General features: G+C 40.8%; 1 protein-coding gene across 4 annotated transcripts in view; it reads right to left on the bottom strand.

The window, feature by feature from the left end:
• Positions 1-18,965, bottom strand: part of Hecw2 (HECT, C2 and WW domain containing E3 ubiquitin protein ligase 2) — a 397,209-nt gene that overhangs the window by 120,673 nt on the left and 257,571 nt on the right. For all 4 annotated transcript variants that reach the window (XM_045146802.1, XM_045146800.1, XM_045146801.1 and 1 more), the window contains 4 exons: positions 14,874-15,043; positions 11,864-12,006; positions 1,871-1,971; positions 61-1,434 (listed from right to left, as the gene is read on the bottom strand). In XM_045146802.1, the coding sequence (XP_045002737.1) occupies positions 61-1,434; positions 1,871-1,971; positions 11,864-12,006; positions 14,874-15,043 (1,788 nt within the window). The remainder of the gene's footprint in view (positions 1-60; positions 1,435-1,870; positions 1,972-11,863; positions 12,007-14,873; positions 15,044-18,965) is intronic.

The raw sequence follows: 18,965 nt of genomic DNA, 5'->3' as shown, positions 1-18,965 counted from the left end.
GAACACCTAGTAGAGCAGAGGTATGCTTGAGCCAGGCAAGAGCCATCTTTCACACCCTACCTCCAGGGGCACCCTCCTCCTGGGCAGTGGCTCCTTCGCAGGCGGCACCTTGGGCATCCCCAGCATCACCGTCTTCTTGGGGCTGGCTCTCAGGGGCAGCAGCAGCGGCAGCAGCAGTAGCGCCCTCCAGGCTCCCCCTCCGCTGCCAGACTTCCCCCAACTCCTCCTGCTCAGGTAAAGCAGCCGATCCAGCCCCTGGCCCTTCCTCCTCCCCGCTAGGCACCTGAATCACAGGTAAAGAACCCGGAGCACATATAGAATCCTGCGACCCCTCAGCAGGGCTGCTGCTGGTGGGCTCGGCTGCACAGGCCCCTTCTTCGTCCTCCTGAGAAGAAAAGGCCGGGGTTTCAGGAAACCGTGCACTCTCCAGAGACGAGCACCGCGTGTCCACAGAGGACAGCTGAGTGGCCACACTCTCATTACAGGAGCTGTCGGCGCCTTCCAGGTCGCTCTCTCCCTCGGGCCTGGTGCTGGCCTCACTCACACTTTCTGTCCTGCCAGGGTCGCTGGGTTCTGTCTCTGAGGACACCTGCGAAGGTTCAGACCCCTGATCCAAGGACTCAGTCTCACTGGCAGCTCGGCGGCTCCCTCCAGATGTGTCTGAAGTGGCTGTGTCTGCCCCGCTGGCCGGCTGATCTACCTCCTGAGAACCGCACGACTCGGCACTGCCCTGGTCAGCGCTGGGTTGGAGTTCCGGGTTAGTCTCAATTTCATCTGCACCTGGGACTGAAGGCAAAGAGCCATCTGCAAGCTCTGGAAGGTTCTCTGGCTTCTCATCAAAGGAAGTGACTTCTTGCATGGAGGTATCTTCATTCTCACCTGGGTTGTCATCTTCTGGCTTTATCTGAGAGGTCAAGCTCCCATCATCCATTCTTGATGCTCCACTGTACATGATCAGCCCACCTTCCTCCTCCAAGGAAGATGGGTAACCTAAGTCTTGCTGGAACTCATGGTCTTCTTCGTCGGAGTCAATATGCAGCATTGCGTTGAGTCTTGTGTCAGTGGGAAAACTACTCCGCAGTTTTGGAGAGGCTCCCATGGGCCGCTCTGAGGAGGTTGCTGGCCCAGGCCTAGAGGGGCCATTGTATTCGAGAGTATCTAAGTAGTCATTGAGGGAATCCTGACGGCCTCTGGGAGGTGAGGTCCTTGAGGAGGTAGAGGCTAAGTCCTCGCTGTCCATTTCCAGAGTAGAGCTAGTCCTGAAAGAATGTTTGGGGGTCCTATCAGCAGTACTGTCCTCAGACACTGGCCCATTGGCACAAAGTGGGCTGTCATGATGACTCCCTGGCATGTCCTCATCATCAGAGGGGCTTCCCAGGTCTCCATTCACAGCGTTGACTCCGAGAATGGTGCCAACAGCTTCCGGAGATGCATCTGAATGAGAAAGCAGCAAATGAACATGTAAAGATCTACTGCATTGCCTTGCCACTGACCAGATCAATGAATTCAGTCATTACACAGAAGTCTCTGGACCATATCACTCATTTGCTAAGATACATTGCAAATATTGGCCTTGAGTCCCAATGTTATCTACCCCTGGAAATTCTGTAGCTCAATTACAAAATGCAGGTATAAGCCTCAAGACATTTATTCATTTTTTTTCCCTTTCCCTTTACCTTTTCTTCCTTTCTTTTTTTGTTTTTTCTAAACAGGGTTTCCTAACTGCGTTGAAAACTTTAGCAGGTAATCACTTGAAAGCTATTCAATTTTCAAAACAGGACACAGGGCACATTCAATTCTATTCCATTGCAAACTACCAGTTGAGTAAAATTTAACCCATGTCTATGTATTTACTATCCAGATGCCTCACCTTCATGCACGGAAGACGTGACTTCTACTTTAAACTGGAGGTAGCCGCTCACATGGTCAGCTGGGAGCCTTCTGCCAAGGTTGTAGCTCAGCATTTGGTCACTGTGGGAGGAGAAATAGTCCTTCATCCTTACTGCGTTGGTGGCAGCCTTTGTTTTCTTCCCACAGGCCACCCCCAAGTCCCACAGACTACCCTTGGAACTTTTAAAAGTCAAGAAACTCCGGGCTTCACGGCACATTATGACCCAGTGTGCCGCTGTTCATTTGCTCCAGGGAACACTTGCAGCCAGGGATAAAAGGAGATCTTGGTGTAAGGAAAACTATTAGCAGAGGGCAGCGTGGGAACACATGCGCAGACCACATCTGGACAGCAGCCCCTCTTGTGTGAGCTTGGGTAGAGGGGTGGCTGCCCTCACCTTCCTTACCTGCAAGGGTGGTTGTTGGCCTTCGCTGTTGGGAGTCTGGCCTGCCACTGAGTCTCAGCTGCTAACAAGATGTTCTGTAATAAGGGAGGTGCCACATCCGCACCTGGTGCTGGGGAGAACCACATCTAGACCTCCCCAGCTTTTGCCCGGCCTTAGTGCTTGGTTGGGCTGCTGGCCTCCTCAGGGATGGGGCTATCCACATGTTCAAGTCCTTGTGTATTTTTTAAAGTCATTTGAAGTTAATTCACTTGACTGTATGCAAGTAACTTGCTCTAGATCCAAGGGTTTACTAAGGAAAACAATCAAAAGGAGAAACCCAAGCCGCACATCTGTGCTCTCACACTGCCCTCTAATGGCCGTTTCAGAAAGAAAACACTGCAGCCCCGTAAGGGCGTCACCTACAGCCCAGACTGAGCATTAATCCACATGACTTTTTTGATCTTTGCATTGCCTGTTTGAAAACCAGGTATTATGATACAATCTCAGTTCAGCTCTTAAGAATTCTGACTTCACTGGCCAGAATTTCTAGAAATATCTTTTTCTTCCCTAGAGATGACAATGTGATGATTTCCCACCCCCTCCCAATTTATGCTTTTGAAACATGTTGTTTCCCCCTATGGAGTATTTGTGCACACTGCCAGGGGTTCTGCATGATGGCCTTTAATCCTCCTAGGGACACTGAGACATAAGTGATAACCCCGTGTTCTAGAGTAAGAAGCAAAGGTGTAGCCAGACAACTAGTAAGTGACGGGCCTGGGATTCGATAAAGACGAATTTACAGTGATGCCAGCCTGGCACAATTTCATTGCATGCACTTTCTCCATGACTATATGCTGCTTTCAATAACATGCATCTTACTAATATACATACTGGCAGGCCATCTGAGTGTGACGTTGCTCTCCATGATCTGTTGAACTAGTAGAAAAAAAACAACTCTAATGGGGCACACAGACTTGGCAAGAATATTCAATGCCTTTGCACTGGAATGCTCAAACAGCATTATATAATGCCTGCCATCTGCACAATGGTAGAATGTCTTTCTCTTGCTCACTGGCATTTAGGTTGTACTTGACTCAAGAAATGCTCACTATTTGTTAATGCCTGTGTCCAGTAGCAAATTAGATGGACCTGCTCCCTCCCTGTTGTCCTTCCCCATCTCCTCTGATACTTGTCCTTTAATAATAAAACCATGATTTCCTGGTTAAAAATAAATTTAGGTTCCTCTCTTCTTTAAGCAATAAACATAAAATGTTGGTGTTAGCAATTAGCATTATAAAAGCAAGATATTTTAGGTAGCAAATTAAGTGTTTCATAACAATTATAATGAATGGGTTATACCCATCTGTTTTGCTCACTCATCTCCAGTACTCAGTGCAGTGCTGGACACTCAGTAGGCACTTACTGTATACATAATAAACAAATCAACAAATTGGATTCCTTACTCATTAAAAAAAAAGAACTGTAACTGAGAAGGTCTTCAGTGCTGCTATTCTTCCTGAAAGTTTGGGAAAGCCTCCCTAAATCATAGACTCCATGTCCAGAATTTTCTCCTTGGCTGAATGCCTGTCAAGGGATTCAGTGTATGTCTGGGCTTGTCCAGGCCTATCCTGACTCAAGCTGCCTCATGTTGTGAGAATGTGGTGGCTGTTGGCATGAGATGGACAGAACCCAGCCTGCATGCTGTGAAAGCAGGCCTTTTGCTCTGGTTTCTGGAGCTTCCTGATTGACTGGTCCCTGTGTCCCCAACTCCTAGATCCCCTGCACCTGCACTGCAGGGTGTCCACACAGACTGAGTAGACCAGCACCCCCAGTTAGATCCCCTATTTCCCAGCTCCCCAAGTACCCTTGTTGCCCTTACAATCTCCACAACGTGCACATCTGCAGTTATAACCCCATCCTACTTCAATCTGGTTAGAATTTTAAAACAGAACACACACTGAAGATCCTACAAGGACAAATACTCAAATACTTGATTCCTCCTTAATAAAATAAGACATTTACCCCAAGATGGGTAGACCACAGCACACATACAAAAAATTAAAGTCAGAAAACTGAGACCTCCACCAAGAATGCTTAGTCCCACAATGGAAGCCATCAATAATTTCATAGAGAAAGTAATAGAAAATGAATCCCAAAATGAAAACACATGCTACGGAGCCCTGACCAAGTGAATTGCTAAACTGGAAGCAAGTCATCCAAAAAGTAACAATTGCATAAATGAAATTAAGTAGAATCATCTCTTAGAGCATACAGCTATTATCACTAGGCTTAACTTCATTGAAGAAAACCAGGGAGGCCTTAAAAGGGAGATAAATGAGTTGAAGGTGAGTGAACAAATAGAGCATATCAATAACTAACTGATTAAGCTTAACAAAGACACAATCAAATGCAAAAATGAATTCCAGGAAGCACCAAGAAAATCAATCCTTGTCCAGAAATTGAACTTCAAAAAAGAGGTGGACATGATACAGAAAAACACACTAGAAAACAAAAATTAAATAGAGCTTTTAAAAACCTATCTAGAAGCCCTCACTAACACAGTCACTCATGTGGAGTACAGAGCCTCTGAGCTGGAAAACAAGACAAAAGAAATTGATTGGTAGTCCAAAAACTTTTCTAAGTTTAAAGACTCATGTGGACAGAATATGAGGGATTATGTGGGATATTCTAAAATGACCAAACATCCATATCATGTGTATACCAGATGGGGAAGAAATCCAGGCCAGAAGCATAGAGAACATATTCAAAAAACTATTGAACAAAATTTTCCCAACCTCACAAAAGAGAGGCCCATCCAGATACAAGAAGCTCACAGAACACCAAACAGACAGGACCAAAGAAGAAACTCTCCAAGACACATCATAGTTTAAACTCTAAACAATTAAAACAAAGACTGCTAAAAGCAGCAATAGATTCAAGTCATTACATAAAAAGACAATCCCATCAGGATTACCTCATATTTCTCAATGGAAATCATTAGAGCTAGAAGGACCTAGAATGGAACACTTCATAGTCTAAAAGCTATGGCTTCACCCAAACTTCTGCACCCAGTGAAAGTATTCCTTATAATAGATAGTAAAAGAAGAGCATTCCATGAAAATAGCTAGCTCTATGATTACATGAGTACACAGCCACATCTACAGAGAGTACTTGAGGGAATACTCCACAAAGAAGAGCCAAACACCAATATCAAAAGCCTACATGAAGATCACAAGAAAACAAAATGAGAGCAGGCTCAAAAAAGTACAAAGACCAAGAAAGTACCAAACCCCTTATATCACCCCATCATGGCAGGGATTGAACCAAACCTCACAGTTATAATCTTAAATATTAATGGTTTTAACTCACTCATCAAAAACAAGTTAACAGGGTAGATCAGAAAAATGGAGCCTTCTATCTGCTGTCTTCAAGAAAACCACCTGGCCAATAAAGACAGACACCTCCTCAGGGTGAAAGGATGGAAAATGATATTCCAAGCAAAGGGAAATAAGAAACAAGCAGGTGTTGCTATATTCATATCTGATAAAATAGACTCAGAAGCAAAAAGGACAAAGAAGGCCACTTGTTATTCAAGGGAATAATCCAATGTGAGGACATCAAAATCACAAATCTATGAACCAAATACAGGTGCACCACAATTTATAAAACAAAACCTAGTTGACTAAAAAAAAAAAAAAAACAACAACAAGAAATAAACACCAACACCATCATAGTTGGGGACTTCAAGATTCCATTATCACTAATAAACAAATCATCCAAGCAGAAAATCAACAGGGAAATAATAGAGCTCAACACCATCATAGATCAACCAGACATAACAGACATCTGTAAAACATTACACCTCAATTCTATAGAATACACATTCTTCTCAGCAGCCCAAGGAACAATCTCCAAAATAGATCATATATTAGGTCACAAAGAACATCACTATAGATTCAGGAAAATTGATGTAACTTCCTGCATAATATCAGATCGCAATGTGTTAAAGCTAGAAATTAACAAGAGACAATCAGGAACTCACCAGCCCCTGTATACTGAACAACACACTTTTAAACAATGAATGGGTTGTGGAAGAAATCAAAAATAAATTGGAAAATTTCTAGAATTGAATGATAATGAAACACAACTTACCAAAACTTATTGGACACAATGAAGTCAGTACTAAGGGGGAAATTCACAGTGCTAAATGTCTTCTTAACAAAGATGGAGTGATCCCAAATCAATAACCTAACTGTCCACCTAAAGGCATTAGAAAAATAAGAAGAACCCAATCTGAACAGCTCCAGATGGAAAGAAATAATCACGATCAGAGCTGAAAGTAATGAATTGGAAACCAATAACACAATTAAGAAAATTGATGAAATGAAAATATAGTTCTTTGATAAAAATAAACTAGATAAACCCTTAGCCAATTTGATCAAATGAAAAAAAAAAAGAATTCTCAAATTAACAAAATCAGAAAAATAAAAAATGAAAAGGGAAAGATTACAATAGACACCAATGAAATTGGAAGAATCATCAGGACATACTTTCAAAACATCTACTCCACAAGACTGGATCATATGGAAGAAATGAATTCTTAGACACATACCACATACCAACACTAAACTTAGAGTAGGTTAATCTGCTAAACAAATATATCACATCCATGGAGATTGAAAAGTTAATGCAAAATCTCCACCAAAAAAAAAGTCCAGACCAGGATGGCTTCTCAACTGAATTCTATCAGACCTTCACTGAAGAACTGAAACCAATTTTTCTCAAACTGTTTCACAAAATCAGACAACAAGGAATTCTCCCCAACTCCCTTTATGAAGCTAGCATCACTCTAATACCAAAATTAGACAGAGATATAAGAAAAGAAAACCATAGGCCTATATTCCTGATGAACTTAGATGCAAAGATCCTGAACAAAATGCTCACAAACTTAATTCAACAACACTTCAAAACCATTATGTATTTTGATCAATCAGGATTCATCCCAGGGATGCAGGGAAGATTCAACATATGGAAATTGGTCAACATAATACCCCACATAAATAAACTTAACCACAAGAATCACATGATCATCTCAATTGATGCAGAGAAGGTTTTTGACAAAATACATCACTTCATGATAAAAAAGCTGGAAATAGCAGGCATTTTTACAACACAACACAATAAAAGCTATGTATAAAGCACCTAAAGGCCAAATAATACTTAATGGGTAAAGACTCAAGGAATTCCCATTGAGATTGGGAACAAGACAGGGGTTCCCATTCTTTCTACTGCTCTTCAACATAGTACTAGAAGTACTAGCCCAAGCAACAAGACAGGAAAAAGATATAAAAGGAACACAAATTGGAAAGAAGAAGTCAAATTAGCCCTATTTGCAGATGACATGATCCTATACACATGTGACATGAAAATCTCTATCTCAAAACTTCTAAAGGTGATTAATTCAGTAACTTTCTATATGCAAAGGAAAAATATACAGAAAAAGAAATCAATGATACTGTCCCATTTTCAATAGCAAGAACAACAAAATCAAATACCTTGGAATAACACTAACCAAGGATGTGATAAACCTATATAATGAAAACATAAAAACAGTCAAGAAAGAAATTGAGGAGGACATGAGAAGATGGAATGATGGAATGACATCCCATGCTCCTGGACAGTTAGAGTCAATATTGTAAAAATGCCAATTTCACCAAAAGCAATATACATATTGAATGTAACACCAACAAAACTTCCAACATCATTCTTCACAGAGATAGAAAAAAATGATCCCCAAATTCGTATGAAATGGGAATAGGATTCAGACATCTAAACACATCATTAGCAAAAGAAACACCTCTGAAGGTATCACCATCCCCAATCCAAAGGTATATTACAAAGCCAGAGTAACAAAAACAACATGGTACTGACATAAAAACAGACATATAGACCAACGGAACAGAATTAAAGACACAGCCTTTAGGTCAAGTATAGCTACTTGATCTTTGACAAAAGTGGCAATAGCAAAGACTGGAGAAAAGACAGCATCTTCAACAAATGGTGCTGGACAAATTGGATAACTACCTGTAGAAAAATGAAACTAGACCCACTGATATCACCATACAGAAAAATCAACTCCAAATGGATTAAAGTCCTCAATAAGACCTGCAACTCTTCAACTATGGAAGAAAAAATAGAAGGTACTTTCCATGATATAGGAGTAGGAAAGGACTTCCTGAACAATAAGTCAGTAGACCAGGAAATTAAATAATCACTCAACCAGTGGGATCTCATGAAGCTAAAAAGCTTTTGCACAGATAAACATACCAGAAGCAGAGCTAGTAGATTACCTACAGAATGGGAAAAAAATTGCCAGATATTTCACTGACAGAGGCCTAATATCTAGAATCTACAAAGAACTCAAAAAAAAAACAAAACTAAACAATAAAAAAAAAATAAATAACCCACTCAAAAAACGGGGTAGAGAACTGAATAGGGAAGAATTACAGAGGAAGAATTACGAATGGTTAGTACACATTTAAGAAAATGTTCAACACCTCTAACCAACAGGGAAATGCACATTAAAACAACTATGAGATCCCACCTTATTCCAGTAAGGATGTCAATCATTAAAAAAATCAAACAACAAATGTTGGCAAGCATGTAGGGAAAAAGGAACCCTCATTCACTGTTGATGGGAACACAAACTTGTACAACCAACTAGAGAAATCAATATGGAGATTCCTGAAGAAGATGAAAATATAATTACCAACAGACCCATTTATTCCCTTACTGAATGGTCCATGCTTCACCACAGAGATATTTGCTCAACTATGTTTGTAGCTACTCATTGGATCAATGGATAGTGAAGTTGTGGCACATTTACACAGTGGAATTCTCAGCACTGAGAAAAAAATGATACAATGAAATTTGCAGGAAAATGGATGGATTAGGAACAGATTATACTCACTGAATACACACAATCACAGATAGTCAAATGCAAAATATTCTCACTCATTTGCGGTTCCTAACCTGTACCAGCTAAAGTTGCTGGAATACCTGATAGGCAACTAGAGGCCCAGACAATAGGGGTGGAAGGGTTTGGGGGAGGGGAAAGGGAGGTTGAGGGGAAATGAAAACAAAACTAAACCCAAAATGAACTGGCACCATAAAATCCTTTCTCCTTAACAGGAGTATAAGGGAACATCTGAAAAGAAGGTTCCTGGATATGGTGGGATGAAGCCTAACGTTAAAAAATTTTAGCTCTGGCCTATAACTCCCAGTACCAGAAATCGGTGCTGCCCATATTGAGTTGTTGACCAGAGAAACCTATGAGGTTCCCAAAACAAGGCAGGTTTGGCCAAAGCACTTGATTACCTGCCTGAGGTAAAAGGTAAGACTGTATTGCTGAAGAAACCATATGGTGCCAAGACAGAACACAAAGAAACCCATCTGGATTCTGGAAGGGAGCAAATTCCCAGATAGTCCATGTAGTGTTAGAAACTGCTATTGTTGGACTGCCATAAACTCATCCAATAAATTCCTTTTTAATACAACTCATTCTGAGGGATCTGTTCCTCTAGAGAACCCTGACTAATACCAGCTAGAAGGGAGAATCCTGGACATTCTCCTCTCTGCCCCTGGTGAGGGGGGGGGGGGAGGCATCCCACTGAATGAGATAGAAGGTGGCACCCTTCCTGAAAGATGAAGATTCCTGGGAAGATGGCCCAATTCCTAGAAATCTTGACACCTGATATCAGGAGAAAACTCACCACTTCAGACCCCCACCCAGTAGACTTCCTTAAAACCCTCCAACCTGAATCTCTGGATGGGCTTTCCTACGCTCCAGGAACCCCACTCCTGGCGGGGCAGGAGACCTGAATTTCATCCCTTGCCTTTAGCTCTCATCTATATCTCTCCAGGCTTTCCTACTCCTAAATTGAAATAAAATCTTCCCAAATGTTACCGCTTGGTCTGAGGATTTCATTCTTAGACTTGATAATCCAAGGCCTGGAAGTAACTGACTTTGAGAGTTCATGTGACCGTTGATCTTCTGGCCCCATAGCTCCTGAGTGACTGCCCACCCACGGGCCAGGATAAGAATCTGATGCTTTCAAAGAAACTCCAAATTCTAGTATCAGTGTGTGTGTGATTGTGTGTGTGTGAATGTTATTTTATCTCCCTGCTTCATGAGGGCTGCTCAACCACAAAATCCACTGGCTGTGATAGTCAAGAGAATTAGAATCTACTAGAACCTATGAATTTCAGGTTTTAAGTGGCCTTAAAGATAAAATGGTATGAATTCTATTTTTGATTTTTTTAAATTTATTATGTATTTGTAAGCAGAGAGGAAAAGGAGGGGAGAGAAAGAGATAGAGACAGAGACAGAATATCAATGAGAATGGGCATGCCAGGGCTTGTTGCTGCAGCAAATAAAGTCCAGTCGCACGTGCCACTTCTACTTTGTTTACATGGCTTAAAGTGGCACGTGCAACTGGACTTTATTTGCTGCAGCCACAGAACCTACTTTTATTCTTGAGAATAAAATATATGAGAGCCACTTAAAACCTAGAGAAGGCAGCATTTCCATAAACTCTTCTGTACACACCTTTACTGAAGCATGCAGAGAATCCTAAAATGTGAATGTTGGTGTCTCTTTTTTTTTAATTCTTGTAAATTTCCTATACATTTTGAGTAAAGCAGTTAAGAAACCCTAGCATTCCTGCACCATTATTATGCCCTATGTATTTTATGTGAGAAGTACTAGCAAACTTAGTACCACTGGTGCTTTGCCGCAGTGGTCCGGTGGGGCTTCTTATGTGTCTTTTCCACCGTGGGAGGACGTTTGGGTCTTACGGTGACAGTAGCAGCTGAGCAGTAGCACTAAGGTGCACTCGTTCAGGAGTTAAGCACATTACACAGGTTTGCACAGTGAGCCCCAGCAACTCGGAGAGGCGGCTGTCATAATAATGCTCATCTCAGAGATAAGGAGTCTGAGGCTAGCAAACACGTGATGGAAGAAGGATTTGAATTCACATCCCTGTGCTCTAGTACTGGCCACAAGTTAACAGTAGAGAGGCAATTCTTCATATGCATGCTGCAGCTGATGAACTAGTTTTGGCAAATCATAATTTTCTCAGAGTTCAGTTTCCTTATCTGATATATATAGAACTCAGGGACTGAAGAGATTAGTCAGTGGTTAAAGACACTTGCTTGCAAAATTTGACTGCTTGGGTCTGAGTTCAATTCCCAGAACCCACATAGAAATGCCAGGCATGGTGGCATGGGCTTGTCATCCAGCACTGGGGAGCCAGAGATAGGATGATCCCTATGGCCAACTATTCCAGCCAGTCTAGCCTAACTGGCGAGTTCTGGGCTCATTCACAAAACAACGGGCAGTATTCCCGAGGACGACACTAGAGGTTGTCTGTCCTCTGGCCTCCATGGCTCCCCTGCCAACAGACATATTTTATAGATTTGTTTTTACCAGTTCTTATGTGCAAGAAAAATGCTGAGACTTCCAGATATCACCTTAGTTGTTTCTGAACAAATTTCTCTCAACAAGATCCCTAAAAGGAAGAGCTGGTTACCCGATGGCTTGCCGCTCCAGCAGCCTCTGGACGGGAATGGTGAGTTTCCCCAGGAAACGCTTGATGATTGGACGGCTCTTGGCAAATTTGTCTTTAATTTCAATTTCCAAAACATCAGTTAACAGTGCAAAAAATGAATATTTCTGAAAATAAAAAATATGTAACACACTGGCTTAGAAGAAAGACAAATATGACATTATTTTATTTCAGAGCAGATGATACTTCAAGTTCTAATGATAGAGTACACATTGCTTGACTATCAATTCTTTATCCACTTGGAATCATTAACATTTACAATGATTAAAAAATGCTAGAAATATGAATGAAAACAGAAGCCCTATCATTCAATTATATATTCCTTGCTGACTAACAGTTTTAGGAGATAATATTAAATCATAAATTATGCACAATTTTGTACAATTTCATATAATTTTAGCAGTGTCTACATTTATTATATCTTAATTCCTTGAGAGTTATTATCTTGCTACAGAATAGTTAAAGATTAATTGATTACTTATAACTTAAATTTAAAATCTTATGAGGTTTTAAAGTTACAAAACAGAGTATAAAATATTCCTCTGGGGATAGAGAGATGGGTCAATGGTTAAGGCACTTGTCTGAGAAGCCTAAGGACCGAAGTTCAGTTCCCCAGCACCCACAAAAAGCCAGATGCACAAGATGGCACATGCATCTAGAGTTCATTTGCAGCAGCTAAAAGCCCTGGCACACCAATTGTCTTTCTCTCTCTCACACACATAAAATGAATAATTTTTTTAAAAATTCTCCTATTTCATAAGACAGTAACATCTAAAGAATATAGTTGTTTTCATGATAAATATTAAAATAAAAATGCTTGAATAAAATTATTACTTAAATTTAAAAGATACATGGGTCTTTACTATTGGGCCACAAAACTAAAGGCCTGAGGTTAAGATAGGCTTTATTGATTCCATGTAAGAATGCACTTAGGGGAAGAACTCAGCAATGGACCATTTGTCTAGCCCGTGCAAGGCCCTGAGTCCAAAAGTTAATTAACTAAAATTTAACAAAGCAAGTCACTGGAGAACACTAGAGTTGATGTTAATAAGTGTGTAACAGAAGTATAAGGAGCCTTGTTCATTTTTTTCTTACAATGATATTTTCTTTTAAAAAATGAAGGTCTCAGGATGGTATAGGACAGAGTCAAAACTGAACCTGAACCATTTCCTTCTCTCCCTGACAGTGTCCACGCAACCACAGCAATTTGCACAGGGCTGCCCTGCTTGACTTCTGGGTGTCCACTGAGCTTATGTAGTCACTATAATAAAGCTCTCTAAGGAGTAGGAGAATTTGGCAGTCTTCTCAATGAGAAAAAAGCACCTGTTTAGAATAAGAAAGCTGAGTTGCAGCCCCTCTGCCTCTGAGTAGCTAGTCACAGAAACACTTCAAGCAATGTGCACAAGGGAGAGATGATTGTCTCATCTTTTAGGCTCCCTCAACAGGGTTGCACTAGTAATATAATCAAAAACTTGATAAGTGCATCATGTTAGGAAGTACAGAGATGCAGATCAGTGGTAGAGTGCTTGCCCGGCAAGCGTGAGGCACTCGCTGACTTTTAGCTCTAGCACTGCAAGAAGATAAATACTAAATGAATAAATAAAACTGTTAGAAAAATAGTTATTTTTCTGTTTTATTGCCATATCCAGAATGTCTTTTCCAGAGCAGTACTGAGACACATTTCACATCTTCTAGCTGTGCTTGGAAGCATACGAGGTGAAGTGCTATGGCTTTAAGAGGCAACTGGAGCTGGGAAGATAGCACTGTTAGAAAAATGCTTGGCTTGCAAGCATGAGGACTTGAGTTCAATCCCCACAACCCACATAAGTTACAAGCTTATGATCTGAATGGTAGGGGGTAAAGACGGGAAGTTCCCTGAAGTCTAGTCTACTTGGTAAGATCCAGGCCAGTGAGATACCCTGCCTCAAAAACAACCAAACAACCAAACAACAACAACAACAACAAAAAAAAAAAACAAAAAAACGGAGATGATGTTCCTGAGAAACAGTCCCTGAAGTCATCCACAAGCCCCACATGCATGTACACATTCACATGCATATTAAAGCAGTCATTTGCCAATATGAGATCATGCATCAGTACTCTTCCATTTAGATAAGCACAGGAATTGCTGGGGGGGGGGCATGTCTTTCTGTACTGACTGGCAAGTCTCTGATATCCAGATCTTTGCTTCAATTCATATCCCCTGAATTATCTCTCCCCAATTAAATATTTCTCTAATCTCAGAACATACTGCTGCCATTAAACATTCAAGGATGAACAAGCTAATTGTGTAACTCTAGTGCCATTAAAGGTTCACCCAGACACATCCTAGTAATAGACTATGAAGTGCCTTGGAGTTCTGGAATAAGGTAGAAGGGTATGCCCCTCAATGAGAATGCTCATCTCTTTGCCCTCTTCACCTCATCATCTTTATCCTTCGACTGTATAGTGCCAGTGGGAAAACCTCTGCTTGACTTCACTGGCTGGCACATTAAGGTAACATAATGCAGCTGTAAGTCTGCCTTCATGTGGGATGATAATTCCCTGAATGGCCCATCTAGAAAAATTCTAAAAATCCGTAAAACATTTTACAAAGCTTCTAGAGAGAGAAATACCTTCAATTTGGATTGAATATATGACAGAAGACATCAAATTTTAATTTTTGATATTTTGTTCCTTATGGATTCTGTTCTATAATTTTGATTTTTAAATAATTCCATTAAGATATTTATTCTGATTATTAAGCCTTTTGGCAGACTCTTAACTTGTTCCCCAGAAGCAAATGCCTCACCTTTCTCACCAAAAATTAAAACATCTCAGGCATTGCGTCCTCTTTCAAATACAGTTTTAGACACCTCTGCTATCTTTCCCACACCCATTACCAGCTCCATGCTGCACAGAGTTCAGAGGAAAAGGATGACCTTGGCTGACATCCTGTCATGTCAAAGAAGAAGACCTCTGAGGATCATCTTACCTCTCGGTGCCAGATTGGGTTGGTGGTGTTACTGATGATGGTAGACCTTCTCTCCTGCCCATGGTGGGCACAAGTGGGGAAGCTGCTCTTCTTCCCTGGCTGAATGGACATCTTAAGGTAAGGGTCAGGATTGAAGAACATCCCTTTCTTGAGCCCAACTGCCCTAAGGTCTTTAAAGAAAGAGAGAAGGAAGGAGGGAGAAGGGAGGGATTGAGGAAGGGGAAATGAGACAGAAGAAAGAAGGAAGGATCCATATATCCTGGTTAGAATGAGCAAGTAAGGAAAAGCTCTTCTTAGTTACATCGTAAACTTAACAGAAGTGATTCAGTAAAACAGCAGTTATTCACATTATGAGGGTTGAGATACAGAAGAACAAGTGGGTTATAACAGTAATTCTAGCAGAAGGATCTCCAAACGTTGGCAAAAGTGACCTCTCATAGTGACACCTGGAATCTATTAATCCCATGTGTGTGGATGCCATCACAGTCCTTGTTCTAGTGCAATGTATTGGCAGCCAGAGGTTTAGGAAAGGTTCTGAGAGAAATCCTCAATGAATGAATAAATGGCTTATGAAAAATACATTCCTTTATAACACACACACATATATCTCCACATTTAATCTGAGATGAAACTCGGGTGCACTCATTCTTTTGTACCACATCCTAAATGTCATACATGTGTCAAAATACAATGAATTTAAGGGAAAATGTTTCTAAAATGTGAATGCTATTTGCTATTTTAAGTAATTCTGTAGTTACTTTTCCCATAATCATAAAAGTAATATAATTATTTACAAATGTTCTGCAACTTAACTCAGATTCACAAATTATTGCTTTACACTATTGTAAGCTTCTTGAAGTGCTAGCCCTGGGTTACCAGAAGACGTGTTTTAAATGGTCAGGCTAGTAGATCTGCAAAGGTCTGGAAGTACAGCTGGCTTTGCTGAGCCCTCAACACCTTTCAGAGAATAGTAATTTGTTTAATGGAGGTCTGGAACCTAAACCAGTTTTTAGAAGTGACTTCAGGCAATTTTATATGATGAAGATCAATCTGGGGAGGTCTTGGACACTCTGGCAGAGATTCTCCATAGAGACACCTCTGCATTAACCAACCATCTGGGGAACAGACCCTGTGTCATGAGCATAAATTATTGGAGGCCACTAAAACAGAAAGCCTTTCTTAGAAGGACATAAGTAGCCTGGGCTATGGTATTCTCCAGAACATGCTCCCTGCAGGGACTGATGATGGCCTGCAAGAACTCAAGGCCAAGATACATGTGATGAAAAACACCAGGACTGTCCACTTACACACAACCAGAAGTGGGATGGAGAGTATTGAGATACTGAATCAAGAGGGCCTTAGGTTAATAACCCTGTGTGACAAAAAGCAACCTCTGATCTGAAACACAATGCAAGAAGAAAGGGACAAGACAAGAATCAGAGAAGCTGCTAGAATCTAATCCTTGCAGTCTGTTACCAGCACTGTACAAACTATGCAAATGATATTAAATGAAGCATTTGTGTATTATTGTCTATTTAATATTATATTTTTACTTTATGAGTAGTGGTTTCAGGATTTCCAATTTTATACCTGATGCTGCAAGCAACCTTAAAAATGTCATGCCAAGGGTGCAGCAAATTCCAGCAGCAATTTTGGAGAATCAAAATAGCTTGGACAGGTACAGAACCAAGGCATGACAGAGGTATCCCCTTCACTGAGACTGAGGGTCCAGTAACGTGTGTGCCATGGACCTCAGATGGCACTCACTGGTGCTGAAGATGGCAGTGGCACAGTATCAGTGTACAAGCTAGGGGATTCTGGTGAAGGTGATGGTGGCAGGGTCACTGTTCACAGTGTGGAGGACTCTCTTTTGAAGCAGAGAGGAAAGCTCGTTTTACTTCTGGCAGAAAGTACATATGTTTGCAGAAGTGGAGGACAACAGTTGTGAGGTGTAAGACAGCCAGAGATGTGTGCTCAGACAGGCAAGGCCAGCTGTAAGCAGTATACACTTGTAAAAATGGGACAGGGGAGGAGTAGCCGTCCTCAGAGACATCTACTCTACTAAGGGGCATGCACAGCCCAGTGAGATAGCAGTGAGGAGTATACACTGTGATAATTATTCAGCATAAAAGTAGCTTCGAGAATTAAATATAACTTATATGTTTATTTTCTTGACTTTCTTGCATATGCTCACCTCAGATTCAAAGACAGAATGATATCCTTTAGATATTAAATTTGATTCCAAACAAAGCAATTCCTTCTATAAGTGGAGAGTAACATGGACCTACATGGCTGCCACAATGTCTGACAAACTAACATATTAATAGAAAACATTCCTGTGAACAAAACACATTTCATCAGAGTATTAAGCCATAAAATATGTCAAAATTAGCCTGGTACCCAGCTCCTCCATAGTGAGACATTGCATAAATAAATCTTCATTCATAAAGATAAAGAGCTGCCAAATGTTTATAATCTGGCAACATAGTTCCTTCTATTCATCTCGTTTCCGCTCTTATTTTTCCTTTTTTTTTCTCATCATGGTTGTTTCCTCTGCTCACTTTGGGGTGTCTCTTTAATGTGATTACACCTGTTCTATAAATTAAGAAGGAATTATCTACTTTTACAATGACCAGTAAGCATCTTACCTGTATAGCATTTCAAGTCCTATCATTGCTCTAGGACAAGGGAGGCTTATCTACGTGGCCCTTACTAAATGACAGGATATACACTCTTGTCACAATCTTTCTATTAACAGGAAAGCTCCCATGTCCCATTATTACATATAGGTATTTCTCATCATGTTTTTTTTTTTTTTAATTTATGAGAGAGAAAGAGAGAAAAGGGTTGGAGAGAGAGAAAGTGAGTGTGCATGGGCACACTAGGGCTTCTTGCTTCTATAAACGAACTCCAGGCACGTGTGCCACATCATTCATCTGGCCTTATGTGGATACTGGGAACTGGATCTGGGCATACAGCAAGCATACAAACAAGCATCTTTAACACTGAGCATCTTGCCAGCCACCCTCATCATTATGGTTTATTGTTCAACAAATATCCACACCACATAATGGGCCAAAGAAAGATTCAAATTCACAAAGGTATGGCATTCAGAACATCCTAGCTGTAGCTTTATTTGGGTAAGGTTTAAAACATTAACCAAGACACAGCTTTTATTTTAGCTGAAGCATTCGATCACTTGTGTCCTTAGTTACCCTTAGATAATCAAGCGCAGCACATTTGTAGGCAGCCATTCCAGATTGTGTCACGCAATGTCAGACCACAACCACATTAATTTTTTAAGAAGCAGTATAAAATTCCTTTCATTTTCCCCCATTTCTCCACAGTCTCTGCAACTGTGTGACTTTCTCGTAGGAGGTAAAACAGACTGTAGACAGCCAGCCTCTAAGTGGCTACAGGTGGTCATGCTAGAAGAATGTCCCAAGGTTTATTTCTTATTTTTTTAGGAAAATGTCCTGTGAATTTTTCCCTTCAGATAGTTATTCTCCCATGGCGAGATAATGCCATTCCTGCTGATGCTTGTACTTAAAATGATACAGACCAACAGAAAGCACTGTGCGGTTCTGAACTAAGAATACCATGGTATCATAAAAGCACCAGGTTGCATGCCACACTACATATACACTGATATATAATTTTTATTTGTTCATTAAAAGCAAAATTAAAGAAAAGCATGAGTTTAGATTTACAGCAGTCATTGGGGATGGATAAGTGTTCCCCTCTATACCCAGTTTAGCTCAGGCTCTTTAGTGCCTCAGGACTACAAAGGTATAAGCACAGGTCATTATCCAAAATGTTTTCAGAAAACAGTGACAGGTGAAAGGGATGGTATCGTAGACCATGTACAAACCTAGATATGTGGTAAAAACCTACATATCCTAAAAGAGCCAAACAAAACATAATCATTGGCCAAGTTTAAATTATGAACCATCACTTTGCAACCTTTAAGATTCACCAGAGAGCCACAAGAAAAGAGTTTCCACACCAAGCAGCCATGGAGGAAGAGAGAAGGACCTGGCACAAGGAGACATGGAAGGCAGACGACCAGCAATGAACAGATGTGCAGACTTT

The sequence above is a fragment of the Jaculus jaculus genome, chromosome 4, assembly GCF_020740685.1.
Source record: "Jaculus jaculus isolate mJacJac1 chromosome 4, mJacJac1.mat.Y.cur, whole genome shotgun sequence".
Classification (NCBI taxonomy): Eukaryota; Metazoa; Chordata; class Mammalia; order Rodentia; family Dipodidae; genus Jaculus; species Jaculus jaculus.
This window is presented reverse-complemented; position numbering and strand designations above follow the sequence as displayed.